Genomic DNA, 17,309 nt, shown 5'->3' with positions numbered 1-17,309 from the left:
GAGATTTCCCTTATTTTTAATAACTTATTAACCTACCACTACCACCTACTTCAAATTGATTTGTGCCACGTGATTATATATAGAGTATTAGAGACTAATGTAGATTTATTTTTTGTCGAAAGATTAGTGTAGAGTCGATAACTTTAATCAGGGGCGTGAGGTGGTGCCACCGGTACGGTCGCACCGAACCCCATCAAATCACATAATTTCTTCAAAGAAGTTGGACTCCTTAATGTCGAATTAAATATATTAATTTGACAGTACAGAATGAAACAAGATAGTGATCATATAGCTGAATTAGTAAACCTCTTGAACATTAAGTATGAGGTCTCAGGTCCAATCCTCTCAATAGTCAACAACTCATTATTATCTCAAACTATTTCTAACAACAACTATTTTCTTCACAAAAAATACAACAACTTTTAGTTATGGTATTAAGTTATGGATTAACTATTACTTTACTTTAGTTTGTATGTTTATGAAGTTGAATATTTATTGTTATATTCTTTCATGGAAGGAGTGTTGTCAAATGTGTATGGTTTTTGCATATAAGTATTTGAGAGGAAAAAAAATACACAACTTAGATTCATCTGAGTTAAAAAAAAAAAATCTTATCGAACTTAGTTTATTTAGGATAATTACTAAATGTATAATGTGTGAAAAAGAAAATTACGTTTTGATATCTTTGGAGAAAGGCCCCAAAATTATTTTCGCACCGGACCCCCAAATTTTCGTCCACGCCACTTACTCTAATTCCTCCTTAATTTCCTTTTGTTCATTATGAGTAAGATTGGCAAATCGATCTTTACACGTGGAACTTGCCCCGACATTTCACTCTTAATTTGGAGATCACAAAATCAATATTCGGTAAAAATGGAAAATTATTATTTATTGATTATATCAATAAAGGTACGAGTAATGATCTTTAGTGAAGTTTCTAAGGCATTTAAGTTGTTGTATGAGTGTTTTTAGACCAGTTCATAGTTGTCAGAAACATATTTTTCTTTTTGCTGTTTATTCAAATCAAATGATATATGATGTATAACTGTATATTTTAATTCTGTAATATTACATGTAGAAAGAGACATCGGTCTTTGCATAAAAAAGAAATGGTTACTATATTAAACTATCATCCAACTTTTTTTCTGCATCCATCTCTACTTTTTTTTTTTGCATCCATCTTTACTTAGTCAATCAAATTGAATTTAGTTCAACAAAAAAAAAAAACAAATTGAATTTGACATATAAAAAAGTTTTCAATGTAACCTTTGATTTACTTAGCCCGCACCCGTGTTTTAATTCCTCGTTAAACAAGATCGAATTGAACCACCATTTTTCCATAGAGCCTTCCTGGCCCCTATTTGAATGCAAATACAATAGATGAATAGTCATTCGAGTAATTTTTTCCTGTGATGGTAATGTTGAATGGAGGGATTGCCTGTGATGGAAATAGCGACCACAATGTGTCCTCATCGTCTTGCCCGACTCTGGCAAATGGCGTTGTCTTTGTTATGTACGGATTATCACTTTTTTTTGGCGGATAAAATCATATATCTGCACGGGCTAATCAATAGTTCAAGTCACACACTCTCATAATCCATTTTCTCTTCGGAGAATTCACTTCAACTATTCATATCAAATAAATAATATAATATTGCGAAGTTGAAGGTAAATATCCAAATAAACTATAAAACATAATTTCAAATGAGACTTACACAAGAAATTTAGAGGTTTTCTTGCGTCTTCCATCACAAGTGCTCTAAATATAATAAGTATCAAGTTATCAAGATAGAGTGAGGGGTGTTCAAAAAAAAAATAGAGTGAGGGGCAATTATTATACTCTTTCACATTTTCTGATTAGAAGCCTAACAACAAAGCTGGAATAGCTCAGTTGGTTAGAGCGTGTGGCTGTTAACCACAAGGTCGGAGGTTCGACCCCTCCTTCTAGCGATTTTAATTTCTTATTTTCACTTTTCTGTTTCTAAACAACTCCTTTTTTTTTTTTTAATGAACTAAACAACTCTTTCAATATACTAGTAAATAACTATCAACATAGATTTTTCCAGTCCATGAGTTGTTTCCCCTCATAAGCTCAAAGGTATCCTCCTTCCCTAACATTCTTGATTCATCAAATTTTATCCATTCATAACTTTGATCTCCTTATGGGCCATGAGCGATCGTGACCGACATTGTTTTACAAAATGGAACGCATAGTTTCGTTCCAGTTATGGTAAAAATCACACAGGCCGGAAAAAATAAGAGAAATTTATTGTTGGTTTGCAAGAAAAGGGAAGTAGAAATACTGCACAAAAATCGACAGAGTTTTTGAATTGAATATTGTAATTTTGATCGAAAATCTTGAAGAAACACATGAAACTGAGAACTTATGTGGTAAATCAAGAAAAAAGAAGATATTGAACACAAAAGTCCAGTTTCTGAGTATGTGCACTATCAACTGAGCTATAAGTTGTTGACATATATGAGTTGGTTGTACAGTTTCTTTTAATTCGCGACCATTTGAAGAACCTTTTAGCTAACGTCACAAAGCAACATTTTAAGGTATATTACGCGTAAATATATGTAAGGTTATGGGTTGAAGTATCGTATATATGTACACATGGTCAATTGGTCGAGTATAAAGCTCATGTTGGTTAAGTGGTCAAATATATATCTCTCCACTAGAACGACCTGAGTTCCAATCTTACCATTTCCACAAAATTATATAGGTCACAAATTAGTTGAAGAACAATTTGCTCTGGTTAACAATGTGTATCATTGCTTCTATCGAAAAAGAGTGTGACATTGCAATAATTTTATTTGTGTTAGACACTACGAAGATTTGGACAATTCTTTTGAAATAAAATACTCTTTGTTTATTTTCATAAGGGATGATCAGATGATCAGCGTGCATTATTCTTTGAGTAATATTGCTAGAAGAGGCTATAAGTCAAAACCTACTCTATACGAACAGACTCAATTTTCGAGTCAACTATTTTCTATGATTAGTATTATGTAAGACGGGAATTGGTCTATTTTAGTATTATTCTTTTCTATTTCTAGGGATTTTTAGACAACCCTTACTTCCCCTTAATTCGTAAATTTTGTTAAGTTTCATGAGGTCTCTAGTTGACTTGTTAAAATGAACAATAATGCTATTTGGTTTGCTAAAAGATCGGCTGATTTTACATTAATTTTGATCAGTCTTTTATCTTTGGTTGATTTTTTTCTTGTGTATAAGTAAACAAATTAATATGAAATACATATAATTATCAGAAAACCTCTCTAATTAATCAATAAACATCATCGACCAGTACAAAGATATTACTGTTATAGTTGAAAAGAAGGTTACATAATAACCTTGATTTGTAAACAAAATTACGCCAAATAAAAACTTATCATAAACTTGTAATGCTCCGGACGTATGTTGGTAACCTCTTATTTTCATACGATTCATTATTCTCATACACATGAATTAAATATTCAAACATGGGTTCAAATCAACTCCAACTTTGATGCTCCTTATATTTTTTTTTTGGATGAATATGGTTTGAAAATGAATTTCTTGCCAACTGTTTCCCAACTAACCAAAGCCTCGGGCGTGTATGGTCGTGTTTAGGAGAAAAAGAGAAAAAGTCCATGAATTTGGGTTGGTATATGTAATAAGAGCCTATAAATATTTGAATTTTTGTGGTGGAAATCTTGGAAAACTATTGCCTTCACAAAATTAAATGTGTTACTGTTTAAGAAAAGAAACTATGTAAGAAAAGCCCAAAATTTGGGCCTAAATACGAAAAAAAAATCCACTCGGGAATAATAGTTTAAAAAAAATTCAATTTTCAAACTGTTGGCGACACTTTTGAAACTGTTGACAACATATATAATTATGTTTTTTTTTAACGATATAATTATGTTCTTAACAAGACAACTCTATTTTTCTATAATCTCATTCTTACCCTACTGTGTTGACAGCATATACAATAACGTCATGACTAGTTATAAAATGTTGAAAACATATATAATTGTCGTGACTTGTTATATAATGTTTACGACATATATCATTATGCTCTTAACAACATATATAATTATCGTGACTTGTTATAAAATGTTTATGATATATATCATTATATTCTTAACAACGTATATAATTGTCGTGACTTGTTATAAAATGTAAGTGTCAGTCAATATGTTTGGCAAATGAAAAGAACAAATGTAAATTATTTTTAGAAAACAATTTCTGAACAAAAACAAATTTGTTCATACATCTACAAAATTGTTGAGAGCAAATACAAAATTGTTGAGAGCAAACTGTGATTTGTTCAGAAATTTTCAAAAATGTTTTGGTAAAATTGTATTTTGACAAAATGAGTTATTTTTACAATATTATTCAGATTTGGGTCTAATTTCTTATTATTCCTAAATTTTGAGTTTTATAATTATCCTTCCTTCAGAAAAGCTATAGACAGACACCTCGAGTTGGCTATAGGGCGAAAATTCCCACCTCCCATGCTTCTTCTATCCCTTTTTTTAAATCAACACAACCTTCTAATTGATCTTGCCAGTAAATGAGTCGTACCCTTTTGTTGATGGGCACTCCTTTCCAACTACGTCCATTAAACCATTACAGTTTAGGAAATTTTAAATGCACTCACCATTTTTGTAATTTAGGCACTAAATGAAGTAGATGTTGTCGAGTTTTAAGCTTCTTTAATAACTTAGGTGGTTATCGTGTTTATCACATCTTAATGATGTATCGATGCCTTGTAACTACTAACATAGGTCGTAATTGATTTCTCAAAAAAAAAAAGGTATCTTTTCGTAGAGGTGGCAATTTGGTCTGAACCAATGGGTTTTCGGCCAAACTCACTTCTAATGGGACGACGGGTTTACCGACCCGTTTATTTAACCGTTTGGATATGGTATAGGGAAAATGGCCATTTGAGTTCAGAAAATTATCATAATAACTAAAAAAACCATCATTTTTTTATATTAACCAAAATGTGTCATAATATTACTGGTAGTGACACATAAGGTTTGAAATAATATGGATAATTGTTAATGAGGTCATTTTTTATTATTTTGGTTCCCAAAATACCCTTACAAATTAAAACTATATTTCTCTCTAAAAATCGGGATGATTTTTAGGGTTTTTCTTCTCTACTATCTTCTTCTTCAATGTTTCCCATTTGATTCTTCTTATTGTTCTCTGAATCACCTTCTTCGATTTTTCTTCTTCTTGTTCGACAAATCTCCTTTTGATTATTCTATCCTTCCAATTTCTACGGTCACCGACCATCCTCGATTTTAGTTTTAGAGAGAGAGAGAAAGAGAAAGCGGATAGTTGTTAGAGAGAGAAAGAGAGTAAAGGGAACAGTTCCCCCTTGTTAACGAGAAGAAGAAGGAAGTGAAAAAATGGCAGTAGCACCAACAAGAGCTAGGGCTGATCACGATCTCCTCATTAAACTTCTTCTCATTGACGACAGTGGTTAGTTTTCCTTCTTCATTTCCATTTTTGTTTGTTCCGTTTCTTTTCTAGAGCAAACCCTGTTAAAACAAATTAGGGTTTCTTTTATAGTAAAGTGGGTGCTTTTCATTTAATAAGATGTACATTGAGTTGTAGTGGTATGAATACATTCTAAACATGTACAGAATGCTTATAGATTTCTAGCTAACAAATTAAACTGCTATTTATAATTTATAAGATGTATTGGATAAAAGCGCATATAATGTGAAATACTTCACACAAGTATGATGGGTTATAGATCATTTTGTGGCTTCGTGACTGAATGTCGTTTTCGTCTTCGTAAAAGGATGACATGTTGGATAATTTCTATATAAATTATGCAATCCGCAAGCATTTGTATCACACTTATATATATTTCAAGTCTCGTTTGTCATATTCATACTTCACTGTTGAGGCTCGATCTTAGAGATTCACTTGTGTTGGATCATATCTATTTATACCCCAATGTAAATGACTTTTAGATAGACTTCAACACATTCTTTTTGGATCTAGAAGAAACCCCAACGGACCCGTCCACTGTCTATTGCCAGGGTCTCCTTGAAGTTGTACTACGCTTACCATATGGAACAGTTGCCCTGAAACCATTGTATATTAAGGTCATACAATTATGTCTGTTTAGATAATCATGCAAGATACAGAAAAATGATCAACCAAAAATAAGTTATGATCATCCTAGAAGAAGCTTAGAAGTGATATATGCATAAAACCATAAACATTGAAGAGGTGGAAGCATTACTTTCAATGATATCAACTGAACATATAATCAGAATGGCATTTGCTTAAAAAAAATATGTAGTCGCCCACCGTGGGGCTCAACACTTATAGTTCAAATATAGTGTTTGAAGTTTCACTTAACTTGTGTTTTGATATTGTTGTTGTGCAGTTGTTCTACTGCACAAGCTTGAGTTGGAGTTTGGACGGAAGCACCCTATTTACTGGTACACCGACAGTGCTATCTTAGTAGTAGGTACTTCCCCTCAAAACAGATCGCTCTTGTATTAAGGGAACTCGATGCATATGCCATGTTAAACAAAAAATTAAAGTAAGGCATATTGTTACTAATTTGTAACCTGAACAGTAAACTTATGACATTTTAATTCCAAGAATAAAAATTCTCACAAATTTGTAGTGTCTTCTCAATTTGTATATTGCTGATACGAGCTTGTGATGGTTTATCACTTTTGCAGCTAATGTTAGAGTTGTGGATCCGGTAAGGGAATTCAGTGGACAAGGATTTGGCAATGTAGCTTGGAAAGAAAGAGTTGATGGATGGAAGGTGAAACAAGAGAAGAACATAGTTCCTATGAGCACCGGTCATCCTGCTTCTGAAAGTCAAGGAGGTGGAGATTTTGATGCAAGCACTGACGTGCTCCAGGATGATGCCTTGTTATCTCAACTTCTTATTTAAGTCTAATATTTGCCTGTGTTGTTTTTTATATTTGATAACAGCTATCATCTTCTATGATACCATATGCGTTGCTTATCAGAGAATCTATTAATATGTAGATATATGTGGGCATGTCAATTTGAATTCGGTATGACCTGATCTATTGATCTTTAGAGTAAATGTTCAATTATCTGTTGTAAATGTAAACTATTTATTTAATGAATATAATGAAAAATTTCGTATATACAGGGAGAGATCAATACTAGTAAAGCAAGGAAAGTTCTTAGGTAGAAACTAAAAGTTGGCTTTAAGCAATTTGTGAAGATGTAAACGCGTGCAAACTGAGTTTGCAACGTCGCAAATCCAAACTCAGTTTGCATTGTCGCAAATGCAAACTCAGTTTGCAATATCGCAAATGCAAACACATGTTTGCAATATCGCAAATGCAAATACATGTTTGCATAACAGATTTTTGCAAACACGTTTGCATAACAGATCGTTGCAAACACGTTTGCATAACAGATCGTTGCAAACACGTTTGCAGAAAAACGTAAAGGGAAAAAACGCCGTTTTTTTCTGGGTTTTTTTTTTGAAAAAAAAAATATTGAAAGTGGATCTTGTTAGAAAGCTAATGAAAAATCATTTCTAAATATATAATTTTTATAGAAATCTGACATCTCAAACAAAAGTTATATCGATTTAAAATTTAAAGAAAAATAAAAGAATTTAGTTACACAAAATGACAAAAAAGGGTATTTTAGTATTTGCACACTTTTTGACCTGAATAATAATTTTCAAATGTTTAGTGCTTTTCTACTCATTTTCAATATTATTTTGACCTTTTTAGTAATTACCTCGGTATATGTGAGAGACCATTAAGCTTGTAGATATGGTAAGTGGTAATAACATTTTCTTTAGAACTTTAGGAGATTGTCCGTATAAACTAACTAGTTGGGCCTTATAAGAACTTACCAGGCCTTTAATATTTAAGGGAAACTTATATGGAATGACTAATTTTACCTGGGCTGTGCGAAAGCCCATTAAGCTTGAGGCCCTAGAGATATTTGTGGGCTTGCGGTGGGACACTTATAGGTAATTAGTACTCCCTCCGTCCCAAATTAAGAGTCCCATATTGGTAATCCAACTTATTTTCATAGTTTTTGTTCTTCCAAGTTTACCCTTATTTATTTGATAACTTTTGTTAATGTAATTCATGGATTATCAATCAAATTTGACCATTAGTCATTTAAAGTAACTAGATTAATCTAAAAGAAAGAATTTGTTTATTGGAAAAACCAATTTTTGTATTGGAAAGTGTCAAATGTCTTAACTAGCTTAATTAATGCACCATATATGAAAATATTAAAGAAAGGGTATTCATGGAAAAGTAAGGGATTTTATATGATATATTAGGAATGAGACTCTTAATTTGGGACATCCCAAAAAGGAATAGTGGACTCTTAATTTGGGACGGAGGGAGTAATATAAATTCTTCATTTTTTCCGTCAAATATTAAGTTAACTTGTTGAATTTGTTCTGTTTTGTAAAGGTTATCATATCATATATATGGCGAGAACAAGAAAAGACGTCTTTACGAAGAAACCGTCGATCAATTGAAGTGCGAGAGAAATGTACAAAAAATATAAGAGTGGGAGGAATGGGAGAAAACACAAGAGGAGGAGGACTAAAAGCTTCATCTTATTCAAACCTTTGATTTTGGGTCTGTAGTTTTCTGCTTGAATTTGAGTTTTCATGAACCTCAGTTTCCTGGGCTTCCGTTGGTCTGTAGTTTTCTGCTTCAATTTGAGTTTCCATGAACCTCAGTTTCCTGAGCTTCCATTATCAGAACCTGGGTATATTGAGAGGGACTGATTTTCAGGGTTCATAGTTATCTTGGTGGTTATATTGAGAGTCTTGTTTGAAACAAATAAAATCATATTATTAGTGATCCTCTTGGCTAAATCGAAAAAATGGGAAACAAAACAGCTAGTGTTTTAGGATTTATAGTTATCATTGGGTGTGTATTGATAGTCTTGTTTGAATCAAAAAGAAAAATGAAATATATGGAGAGGATGTGATTTGAACCACTAACGTAATGTGTGATAAAACTAAAGTATGACTAACTCAACAACAGTTATTGTTATGTACTATACTGGGTCTTTCTTAAGTGTCAAATGAAGATTGTCTTTCCTAAGTGACAATACAAAGACGGACTCGACATTGGAGTTGATTTGAGTTCTTTATGGGAACCAAATAAGTGGGACATATTAAGGACGTGTTTGTTCATCTTGGAACAATTTGTCACCGTTGAAGCCAAGAGGCTTCTGTCTTGCAAATGTATGTTGTCTTTTGGACCATTTGACTAGAAGAAAACTCGCGTGAAGAACGCGGTCTGTCGCATTATTTAGCGTGCCAGAAAGAGATCCAGAGAGGGCTCAATCTTTGCACATCAGATCAGGGAGCTAGGGACCTTCTAAAAGGTTGCTTGAAGCCCACCCGAGATAAAGCAAACCGTCAGATTAGTCCATTTGGTTGCATCATGATCTGTACATTATCTCTTTCCTATTCAGCTCCGATACCGAGCTTTAGAGAAAAAAGATTTTGCTTCCAAATCATTTTACTGATGGATCAAAATTGATCAACCATTTAAGTCGCAGAAGCTAGTCAAGCTACTATATGTCCTCCATGGGTGAATTTTGGAAGAAAAATGTTAATGCACCCACGACGGTTCAGTATTTCATTTTTTTTTTCTTCAAAAAATAAAAAGGGTTCAGTATTTCTTTCATATGAAGCTACTATAAATTGATCAACCATTCAAGTCACACAAGCTACTATAAATCCTCCACGGATGATTCATAATATGCACTAAGAACAATATCATGGTTACTTAATAATTCAGAACCCGGTATATTTCCTACTGAACTTTACTATTTCAAAACAACATGAATTTTATATGCACGACATTTTTGTTATATGCACAAATCTTTCCGGACTTGGGGGAAATAACTACATATGTATTTGCATATAATATTTGTTTGGAACCCATTTAGGTGCCGTAAGAGTTTGGTGGGTGGTGATTTGTTATATACACACATCCCCCTAGCATGTCGCTTTCTCTAAACTTCATGTGGACTGAAGATTGAGAAGCATGCCATGGTGATTGTTTTTTTTTTTTTTCCCTTTTCTTGTTGTCTTCGTATGAACTAAATGGAGTAAATCATACTCAATTGGTCGAATAAATGATTCAAACGTTACAAGTAAGCCAAAAACAGACCGTCTGAAAAATTAAAGTCAATTCGACCTTCTAGTTAGATTTCAGATAAACATAAAAATAGTAAAAAAGAGAAAAAATAACTTTTGGGTGAGCAAATTCGACCCCAATTTCATTTGTCACTACATCTTTTTATAGGAGCAAATCAACCCCAATTCCATTTGTCACTGACAATCTTCTAATAGGAGCAAATTCGACCAGAATTCAATTTGTGATTGGAAATTCTCGTAGGAATAAGCATAATTAGCCTATCATTGACAGAGAGGCAATGTATCTAAATTGGGAGCTATTCCTGTTGGCAATTTCACTGACTTGGATCACATCATGGGTTTGGTAGTGGTAATTCATGATAATGTTGATGTAAATCGAAGCTCAACTTACTGATTTGGTCTCAATCGTTAATGATTACAAAATTTTCAAAGACTCCTCTAGAATCCAAATAAAGAAAGCGAATAACATGATTTTGGAGCAATACGATCACTAGAATGTCCCACAACTATAAAACTTAATAGCAAACATCAAAACTATATAATTTAATAGCAAAAATAAGCGTAAGAAGAACAACTAAGTCTTTTTTTTTTTCTAACTTCAAAGGAATCTAAGTTTGGAACATGCAAAGTACTTTGCGCGAGGTTATAAATAGAAGAGCAGAATAAAAATTTGGAATGGGGGCCAATAAAGGATTCCTCCAATTTCAAAATGAGCTCAATATATTTCTTTCTAATCAATATACGTTTCTTCTTCTTCTTAAACTCTTTCTTGGAACCTTGCCTCCTATAATTTCATGATGGGATGTGGAATATTGCTCATATGGAACAGATAAAAGGCTTTCATGAAACTTTGTAAGTAGCCATATAGAGCATATATCAGTTGGGATTCCACTAATTTCTAACTCTTCAAAGATATTCTTCTTCCGATTGTAAGAATAAAAAGAGACATATTTCTCCGGTTTTACTCTATCAAAAATAGAGTACTTTGATTGGATTGTTAAGATTATCTTATCAAGTACTGAATGAAGATGAACAAATCTACCTTTCTCCCAACTAAAAGGTAACTTCATCGTCACTTGTGTCCAATTTTGTAGGCTAGTTGTTGTCATATTCTCTATCTTTTCATCATTAAATATCCATAACGTTATGTAATGACTGTTCATTTTTATTTGAAGAGCTAGACGTCCGTCTACTTCTAATAAACCAATATTTTCATGTGAAAGTCCATATTCACAATTTTCCCTAGGTTGATCAAGAATAAAATCAGGGACTTGAATAGTTCTAAACTTCTCACTTCCAACATCAAATGCAACTATAAATACGGGACGATTTTCTGCTTTCCAAGATTTTCCACCATTGTTAAGTTCTTTAGTGCTCCAATATATTGAACCATTGACATAAACAGAAGGAATATCTACTGATTGTGGTGGAACTTCATCTATTCTTCTCCATTCATTAAGTTGTGTATTATCATCTCTACCGGGAACACCTTCACCACCAACGGTCAAAACATCACAAACAAGACGAAAATAATTAACAGTCTTTGGAGATGACAGACGGCGGAGACAAACTAATTTGTGTTGATTAGTGGCAGGATCAAATCCAAACTGATACATGGATCCATTCAAAGGTTTCTCACCTTTCTTCAATAAATTCTTAATCCATGGTGATCGTTTTCGGGTACTGATATTGTATATTCGAGCAGTGTTGCGTTTCTGAGAGTCAATGAAGCAAATCAAACCATTAACAGGGTTTGAGATTGTATCAAATCGACGGTAAGAAGAATCCCTTACAGTGTTAATAAATGCTCCTCCTCCTCCATCAGTCAAATTAGCTGTCATGAACAATTGATTTAAAGGACCTCGATCAAGGGCATACCCTGCTATTAGGGTATATGTGTACGTGGGAGGGACTTTAGAAGGGATGATAAAAAGACTAGGGTTTAGTAATTTTGATCGGTTAAGGTGTAAATCAATAAAGTTTGGATCTTTATGGATAATATTCCATGGTTTACAGACAGATTTGAAACGAATAAGTGATTTAACTGGTAATCTGGTTAATATCTCATGTACTACTAGATCTCCATCAATAACAATACCACCACTTTTACTATTATTATTATTATTATTAGTAGAAGAAGGGTCTGAAATAATAATATTATTACCTCCTCCTCCTCTGATTTTCTTCTTCTTCTTCTTCTTGAATTTGTTGTTGGTGTTGAGACCAAATTCAACAGGAATGGAAAAAGCTCTCGTCTTCTTCATCTTGACAGGAGAGATGGAAACAAGGGTTTCTTTCTACCTCTTGAGTTGAACCCGTTGGATGAAAAGGTCCCCTAATCTTAAATAGATGATCTGTCACAAAACCCCCCCTAGGGCAATCTAATTAGGATTTGAAAATCTTATTCTACTTTCTTTTTTCTGACCAGTCAGTGTCTTACGTGGGCGTAGTAGGCGGTAGCAGTTTCTCACCGCCCATCATTTAGAGTCGCTGCACCAAACGGTATAGCCCAATCGCCCCCCACTTAGCAACCCACACAGCATTACAAACTTAAGCCGGACTGCCTTGTTCTTCTTTCTCCAATATCTGTCTTCTCAAAAAACCCAAAACATTTTAATTTTATTTTTTTCCCCTTCTCTTCTCCATTTCTTTTGTCCTAAACAACAAACAAAATTCTAACCACTATAACCTCAAACCCTCTGATCGTCATGCTTCATCTCACGAGTTATCCCGTCAAGCCGCTCTCCCAACCGAGAACGAGAACGAGAACGCGAGAGTCGAGCACTCTTCACATCAGCGGTTGCATCTCTCACCATCTCCTTGTCTCTCTGTGCTTCTTAAGTTTTAAATATAATTCATGTTGTATTGTGTGGGAAGATAAAACTGCAATTGTATTATGATATACTATCAACTCAAGATTCTTAGCATTTAAGTTTCTCATGATCCCATATCAAAAGGGGGTCAATTTTGAATTAAAATTATTACTTTTACAAGAAGGGCAATTATGAAAACAATAAAAGTAACATTTAAAGTTAATTTACAGTGTTAAAAAAAAGGGGCCAATTTTAAATTTACAAAGGAGTCGAAAAGGAAGCTGGTCACAAAGTAAAAAAACTCTACTTTAAATGATCATGACATTGAAAATTTTGATACGCAATATTAGGCCGTACATATAGCAATTGTAATAAGGTGTCACTATATAAACTCTATGATTTTGTTCACTTGTACCATGTAACTAAATCAACTTCAACAAAAAAAAAAATCAACTAAAATCATTTCTTTGCAACTAATTTTTCTAGTATAACTCGATATCTAATACAAATGTTGTTTATAATAAACCCAAGGCTTAAGCTAGGAAAATTAGATAACATTTTTATAAAGTTAAAAAAAATCGAAGTACTCGTCCCATTTTGGGTTGGCCTTGATCTAACGCAAAACACACCTCAAACAATATCTATATAACAAAATAGAACAGGATTAGTGTTGACTGAGACCCCAAAATTAATGAATCTCAATCCTCTTCTATGACTGGGACACTTACCAAACAGATGAGATTTGCTCTTTCCTCTTCCTGGTTTCAACTTTTGTTTTCCAGGTAAAACTCCAATCGCTTCAACTTTTTCATTTCTTCATCTCCGGACTTAAAGAGAAGAGAGAGGGATTATCAGACCGTCTAAACCGACATTTTTGTTATCTTCGAGATTTCCGTCATCTTCATCGCTTCCTAAATCATTGTCGATCTCTCTCTCTCTCTTCAATTTCACGCACGCACACACACAGAACCAAACACAAGTCTCTCTCTATTCTCTAGTAACTTCTTTGATCTCTCTGAGTCTATTTCATTTTACCCTAATCGAAGTCTCACTGTTTCAGGGTTTGCATCTTCAAATCCATTCATTCATAACCAAAACTTGATAATCTCTGGTAACTTCTTTGATCCCTCTGAGTCTATTTCATTTTACCCTAATCGAACTCTCACTGTTTTGGGGTTTGCATCTTCAAATCCATTCATTCATAACCAAAACTTGATAATCTGAATCAATCAATTGACGAAAATTCTATTTTATTAATCTGTAGATCTTTTGTTTGTATGGATTAAGGGTCTTAGGCAAGAAAAGAATCAAGCAGAAATTCTCAAGGTCAGCATCGAAGAAATCTTCATGGAAGTTTCATGATTTTGATTCATTGTTATATTGATTTGAATTTCCTCTTTATTTTCATTTTTTTGGGTTTTTTAGAGAATGACCCCCATTAATTTAGCTATATTAGGGGGACACCCCTAAAAACATTTTCGTTTAGGCGTTAACCCCCAAGCTCATTTTCCGTTCAAATAGCCGTGAAGTAGTGGTCGTGCGAATCACATGCTCGATCTCTGACCAAAATACCCCCGTTATAATTTTTAGTATATGACCCCCATTTATTTAGCTATATTAGGACTACATCCCCAACAAAATACTTTGTCCATTCACATAGTTTATCCCGAGCCAATACCTTCCTATCGCACGATCGGTTGAATCACCCTAGTTACATGTCAAACCACTAACTCCGAGGTTCACCCATAGACTGGGTCATGCTCACCCCTAGCCAGAGGCCAAAGTTGTATTCAATCCACAAGTGACTCCGGTTGGTTCACCCTTGTTACGTTCTTTGTCTCATAAGTCTGAGGTTCAGCTATAGATTGGGTCATACTCTCCCCAAGCTAGAGCCAATCAGCGAGTGACTCTAGTCGATGTGTCACTTGTACTCCGATGATAGGGTGGATCGTGTCTTTACCAGTTCGAGGTAGTTGTACTCAAAAATTACTTGTATGGATCAAGTTCAAGTTATAATATCCACTAAACAGAACCCAAAAAAGAATGTAAGAATAACTAGTAGTAGTTGTACCCAAAAATTGCGTAATTGGTTTCAAAAGTCTATGTTTTATAATTGTTTCTCACAAAAATCTGATCTTGAATCTTTTAGTCATGTTTTAAGGAGTTGGTATCCATTTCTTAGACATGAGTTTCGAAGAAAAGATGAAATCTTAGAAGATTTTGCTAGAGAAGAATTGAAATCTAGAATATAATTAAGTAGAAGAAATCGAAGAAGAAGGAGAAGCAATCAAAGAAAAAGAAACCGAGGAAGAAATTCATCCATGTTAAATCGGTTTACAGATTGTCCTTCAACAACTAACCAAGATTCAGAGCAAAAAACAGAACCCAAGTTGACAATGAAGAAGAGCAAAAACAAGAAATTGGTGAACTCTAGATTGAAACCAAAACCCATTTGCTTAGATTCAACAGATCCACAAACTAAAGAAAAATCTGGATTTTATAGTGAAAATTTTAATATTTGAAGCATCACTTATTCCAAAAGAAGAAGAAGATACTACAAGTTGTGAAGTTGATGGTTGAGAGGAAGAAGATACTTGAGAAATAGGTGGTTGTGAAGCTCCAAGTGGTATTTTGGTTGGGGGTGTAGTCCTAATATAGCTAAATAAATGAGGGCCACATACTAAAAATTAAAACTTCTACCCGCGCACCTACTGATGTGGCGTGAAAATGCCACATTTAGGTCACTTAACTTTGATGAGTTAGTTCTTTTCGAGTTTTATTTCTAATTATTTATGTGTTTTTATTGCTAGGTAGTTTATTTGTGGTTTGGCGTGTAATTCGGAATAAAGAGAGCGAATTATCACATTTTCATCTTATGCGGCAAAATGGAAGAAAAGAGCACCAGGGGTATTTTGGTCATTTTGGTCAAAGTCAGAAGTCAAACAACAAGTGAAGTCAATGACGAGTTCGACGGTGAAAACGGAATTCAATTCGGAGTTCGGACGGGGAAGTTACAAAAGAAAGAAGCCAAAGTCTTTCCTTGAAGGCGAGTCCCTTGATTTCTAGATGAGAGCCAAAGCCCAACCCATAACCAAGAGCCCAAAGAAGAGAAAGCAAGGAAGATTTCTATGAGCACCTCTTAAAGAAGTCTAAGTCAAAATAGCCCAAGACTTAGTCAAACTTGACTAAGTCTAGGGTTTGGGTATACACAAGTTAGAGAAAGGGAGAGGCACTATTCATCTTCTTCCCCAAGCAAGAGAGAGAAAAAGAGGCAAGGAGGAAACTAGGGTTTTGGGTGTTCTTCAAGACAAGAGTTTGGTTTGAAAGAGAGCAAGAGAGAAGAAGAGGGAGCCGGCCAAGCTAGGCCGGCCATCACCTAGGCCGGCCTAAGCTTGGCCGGAACAAGGGCTGCACGGGAGCTGCTAGCACGGGAGCTGCTAGCACGGGAGCTGCTACACGGGACAGAGCTGCTGCTCGGGAAGCTTCCCGAGCTCGGGAGGAAGCTTCCAGCAGCAGCAGCACGCGCAGGACAGCGAGGAAGCAGCAGCAGCTGCAAACCGCGAGCTCGGGCTGCAACTCGGACATCTCTCACGGACGCGGCTGCAGGTCGGACATGCTCGGGACAGCAGCTACCAGCTCGGGACGGCAGGAACGTGCACGGGAGTTGCTGGCCGGACCTTCATGGTTCTTGGCCGGAATCTTCATTTCTTTGGCCGGTTTTTTCTATACTTTCCGGTCACTTTCTTGACCGGAAACCTTAGGGCTTTTGTTCCCCTCATCCTTGGCTTGCTTCCCATGTGGTTTGATTTGATTTTGAGCAAGAAATTTCTAGAGAGAGAAAGCTAGGGTTAGCTTTAATGGAGGTTGTGTTCTAAATGGAGAAGATGATGGTGGTCGCTATGGGGAACCCAGAAATTGCTAAGGGGAGATCGGCTGCAACTAAAAACTCTTATTTTCCGACGATCTTAGCCTCGAACCATCACCGAAAAAGGGGGATTCTCTCACCATTTTCTTTCCATTTCTTATTCAATCACCATGTTAGCTAACTTTAGTGTATCGATTATATGGATGAAATGTGATGAATTTGTGATTATTTAAGTGATGATTTAATGTTTTGATAATAAATTGATGTTCTCTTATTTTGATTACTTGTTTCAATCGTTTTTCATGAGTCTTATCAAGTACTTCGCATAGTTAATCGATTAGGCAAAGTGATCGATATCGATCGTAGTCTAGATTCAAATTTCATGTATCTTGTCATGCACTTCACATAGTTAGGCGACTAGATGACATTTTCGATGATTCGGTTTTAATCGTTTAGGAAGTT

The 17,309-nt window shown here is 34.7% G+C and overlaps 2 protein-coding genes across 2 annotated transcripts; one reads left to right on the top strand and one right to left on the bottom strand.

Moving 5' to 3' along the window:
- Nucleotides 1-5,090: 5,090 nt before the first annotated feature.
- LOC147552959 (putative cellulose synthase A catalytic subunit 10 [UDP-forming]) lies at nt 5,091-7,150 on the top strand. Its single transcript, XM_086669750.1, has 3 exons — nt 5,091-5,482; nt 6,405-6,488; nt 6,709-7,150. Exons 1-3 carry the CDS (start codon nt 5,410-5,412, stop codon nt 6,927-6,929), a joined length of 378 nt encoding a protein of 125 aa, XP_086525876.1. The 5' UTR covers nt 5,091-5,409; the 3' UTR covers nt 6,930-7,150.
- Nucleotides 7,151-10,697: 3,547 nt separating this feature from the next.
- Nucleotides 10,698-12,747, bottom strand: LOC147552958 (F-box protein At4g19940-like). Its single transcript, XM_086672006.1, has one exon. The coding sequence runs from the start codon at nt 12,431-12,433 to the stop codon at nt 10,904-10,906; it is 1,530 nt and encodes a 509-aa protein (XP_086528132.1). The 5' UTR covers nt 12,434-12,747; the 3' UTR covers nt 10,698-10,903.
- Between the last annotated feature and the right edge of the window lie 4,562 nt (nt 12,748-17,309).

The sequence above is a fragment of the Eschscholzia californica genome, unplaced genomic scaffold (assembly GCF_041429995.1).
Source record: "Eschscholzia californica isolate CP2 unplaced genomic scaffold, dmEscCali1.0.p SCAF_3, whole genome shotgun sequence".
NCBI classification, from domain to species: Eukaryota; Viridiplantae; Streptophyta; class Magnoliopsida; order Ranunculales; family Papaveraceae; genus Eschscholzia; species Eschscholzia californica.
Note: the sequence above shows the minus strand (reverse complement) of the source record. Positions and strands in the feature narration are given on the sequence as shown.

What these genes read in the sequence shown, in the direction of transcription:
- LOC147552958 (XM_086672006.1), bottom strand. Translation starts at nt 12,433, where the DNA reads ATGAAGAAGACGAGAGCTTTTTCCATTCCTGTTGAATTTGGTCTCAAC.
- LOC147552959 (XM_086669750.1), top strand. Translation starts at nt 5,410, where the DNA reads ATGGCAGTAGCACCAACAAGAGCTAGGGCTGATCACGATCTCCTCATT. An exon ending in TCTTCTCATTGACGACAGTG is followed by an intron (nt 5,483 to 6,404) that starts GTTAGTTTTCCT and finishes GTTGTTGTGCAG; the next exon opens with TTGTTCTACTGCACAAGCTT. An exon ending in CAGTGCTATCTTAGTAGTAG is followed by an intron (nt 6,489 to 6,708) that starts GTACTTCCCCTC and finishes TCACTTTTGCAG; the next exon opens with CTAATGTTAGAGTTGTGGAT.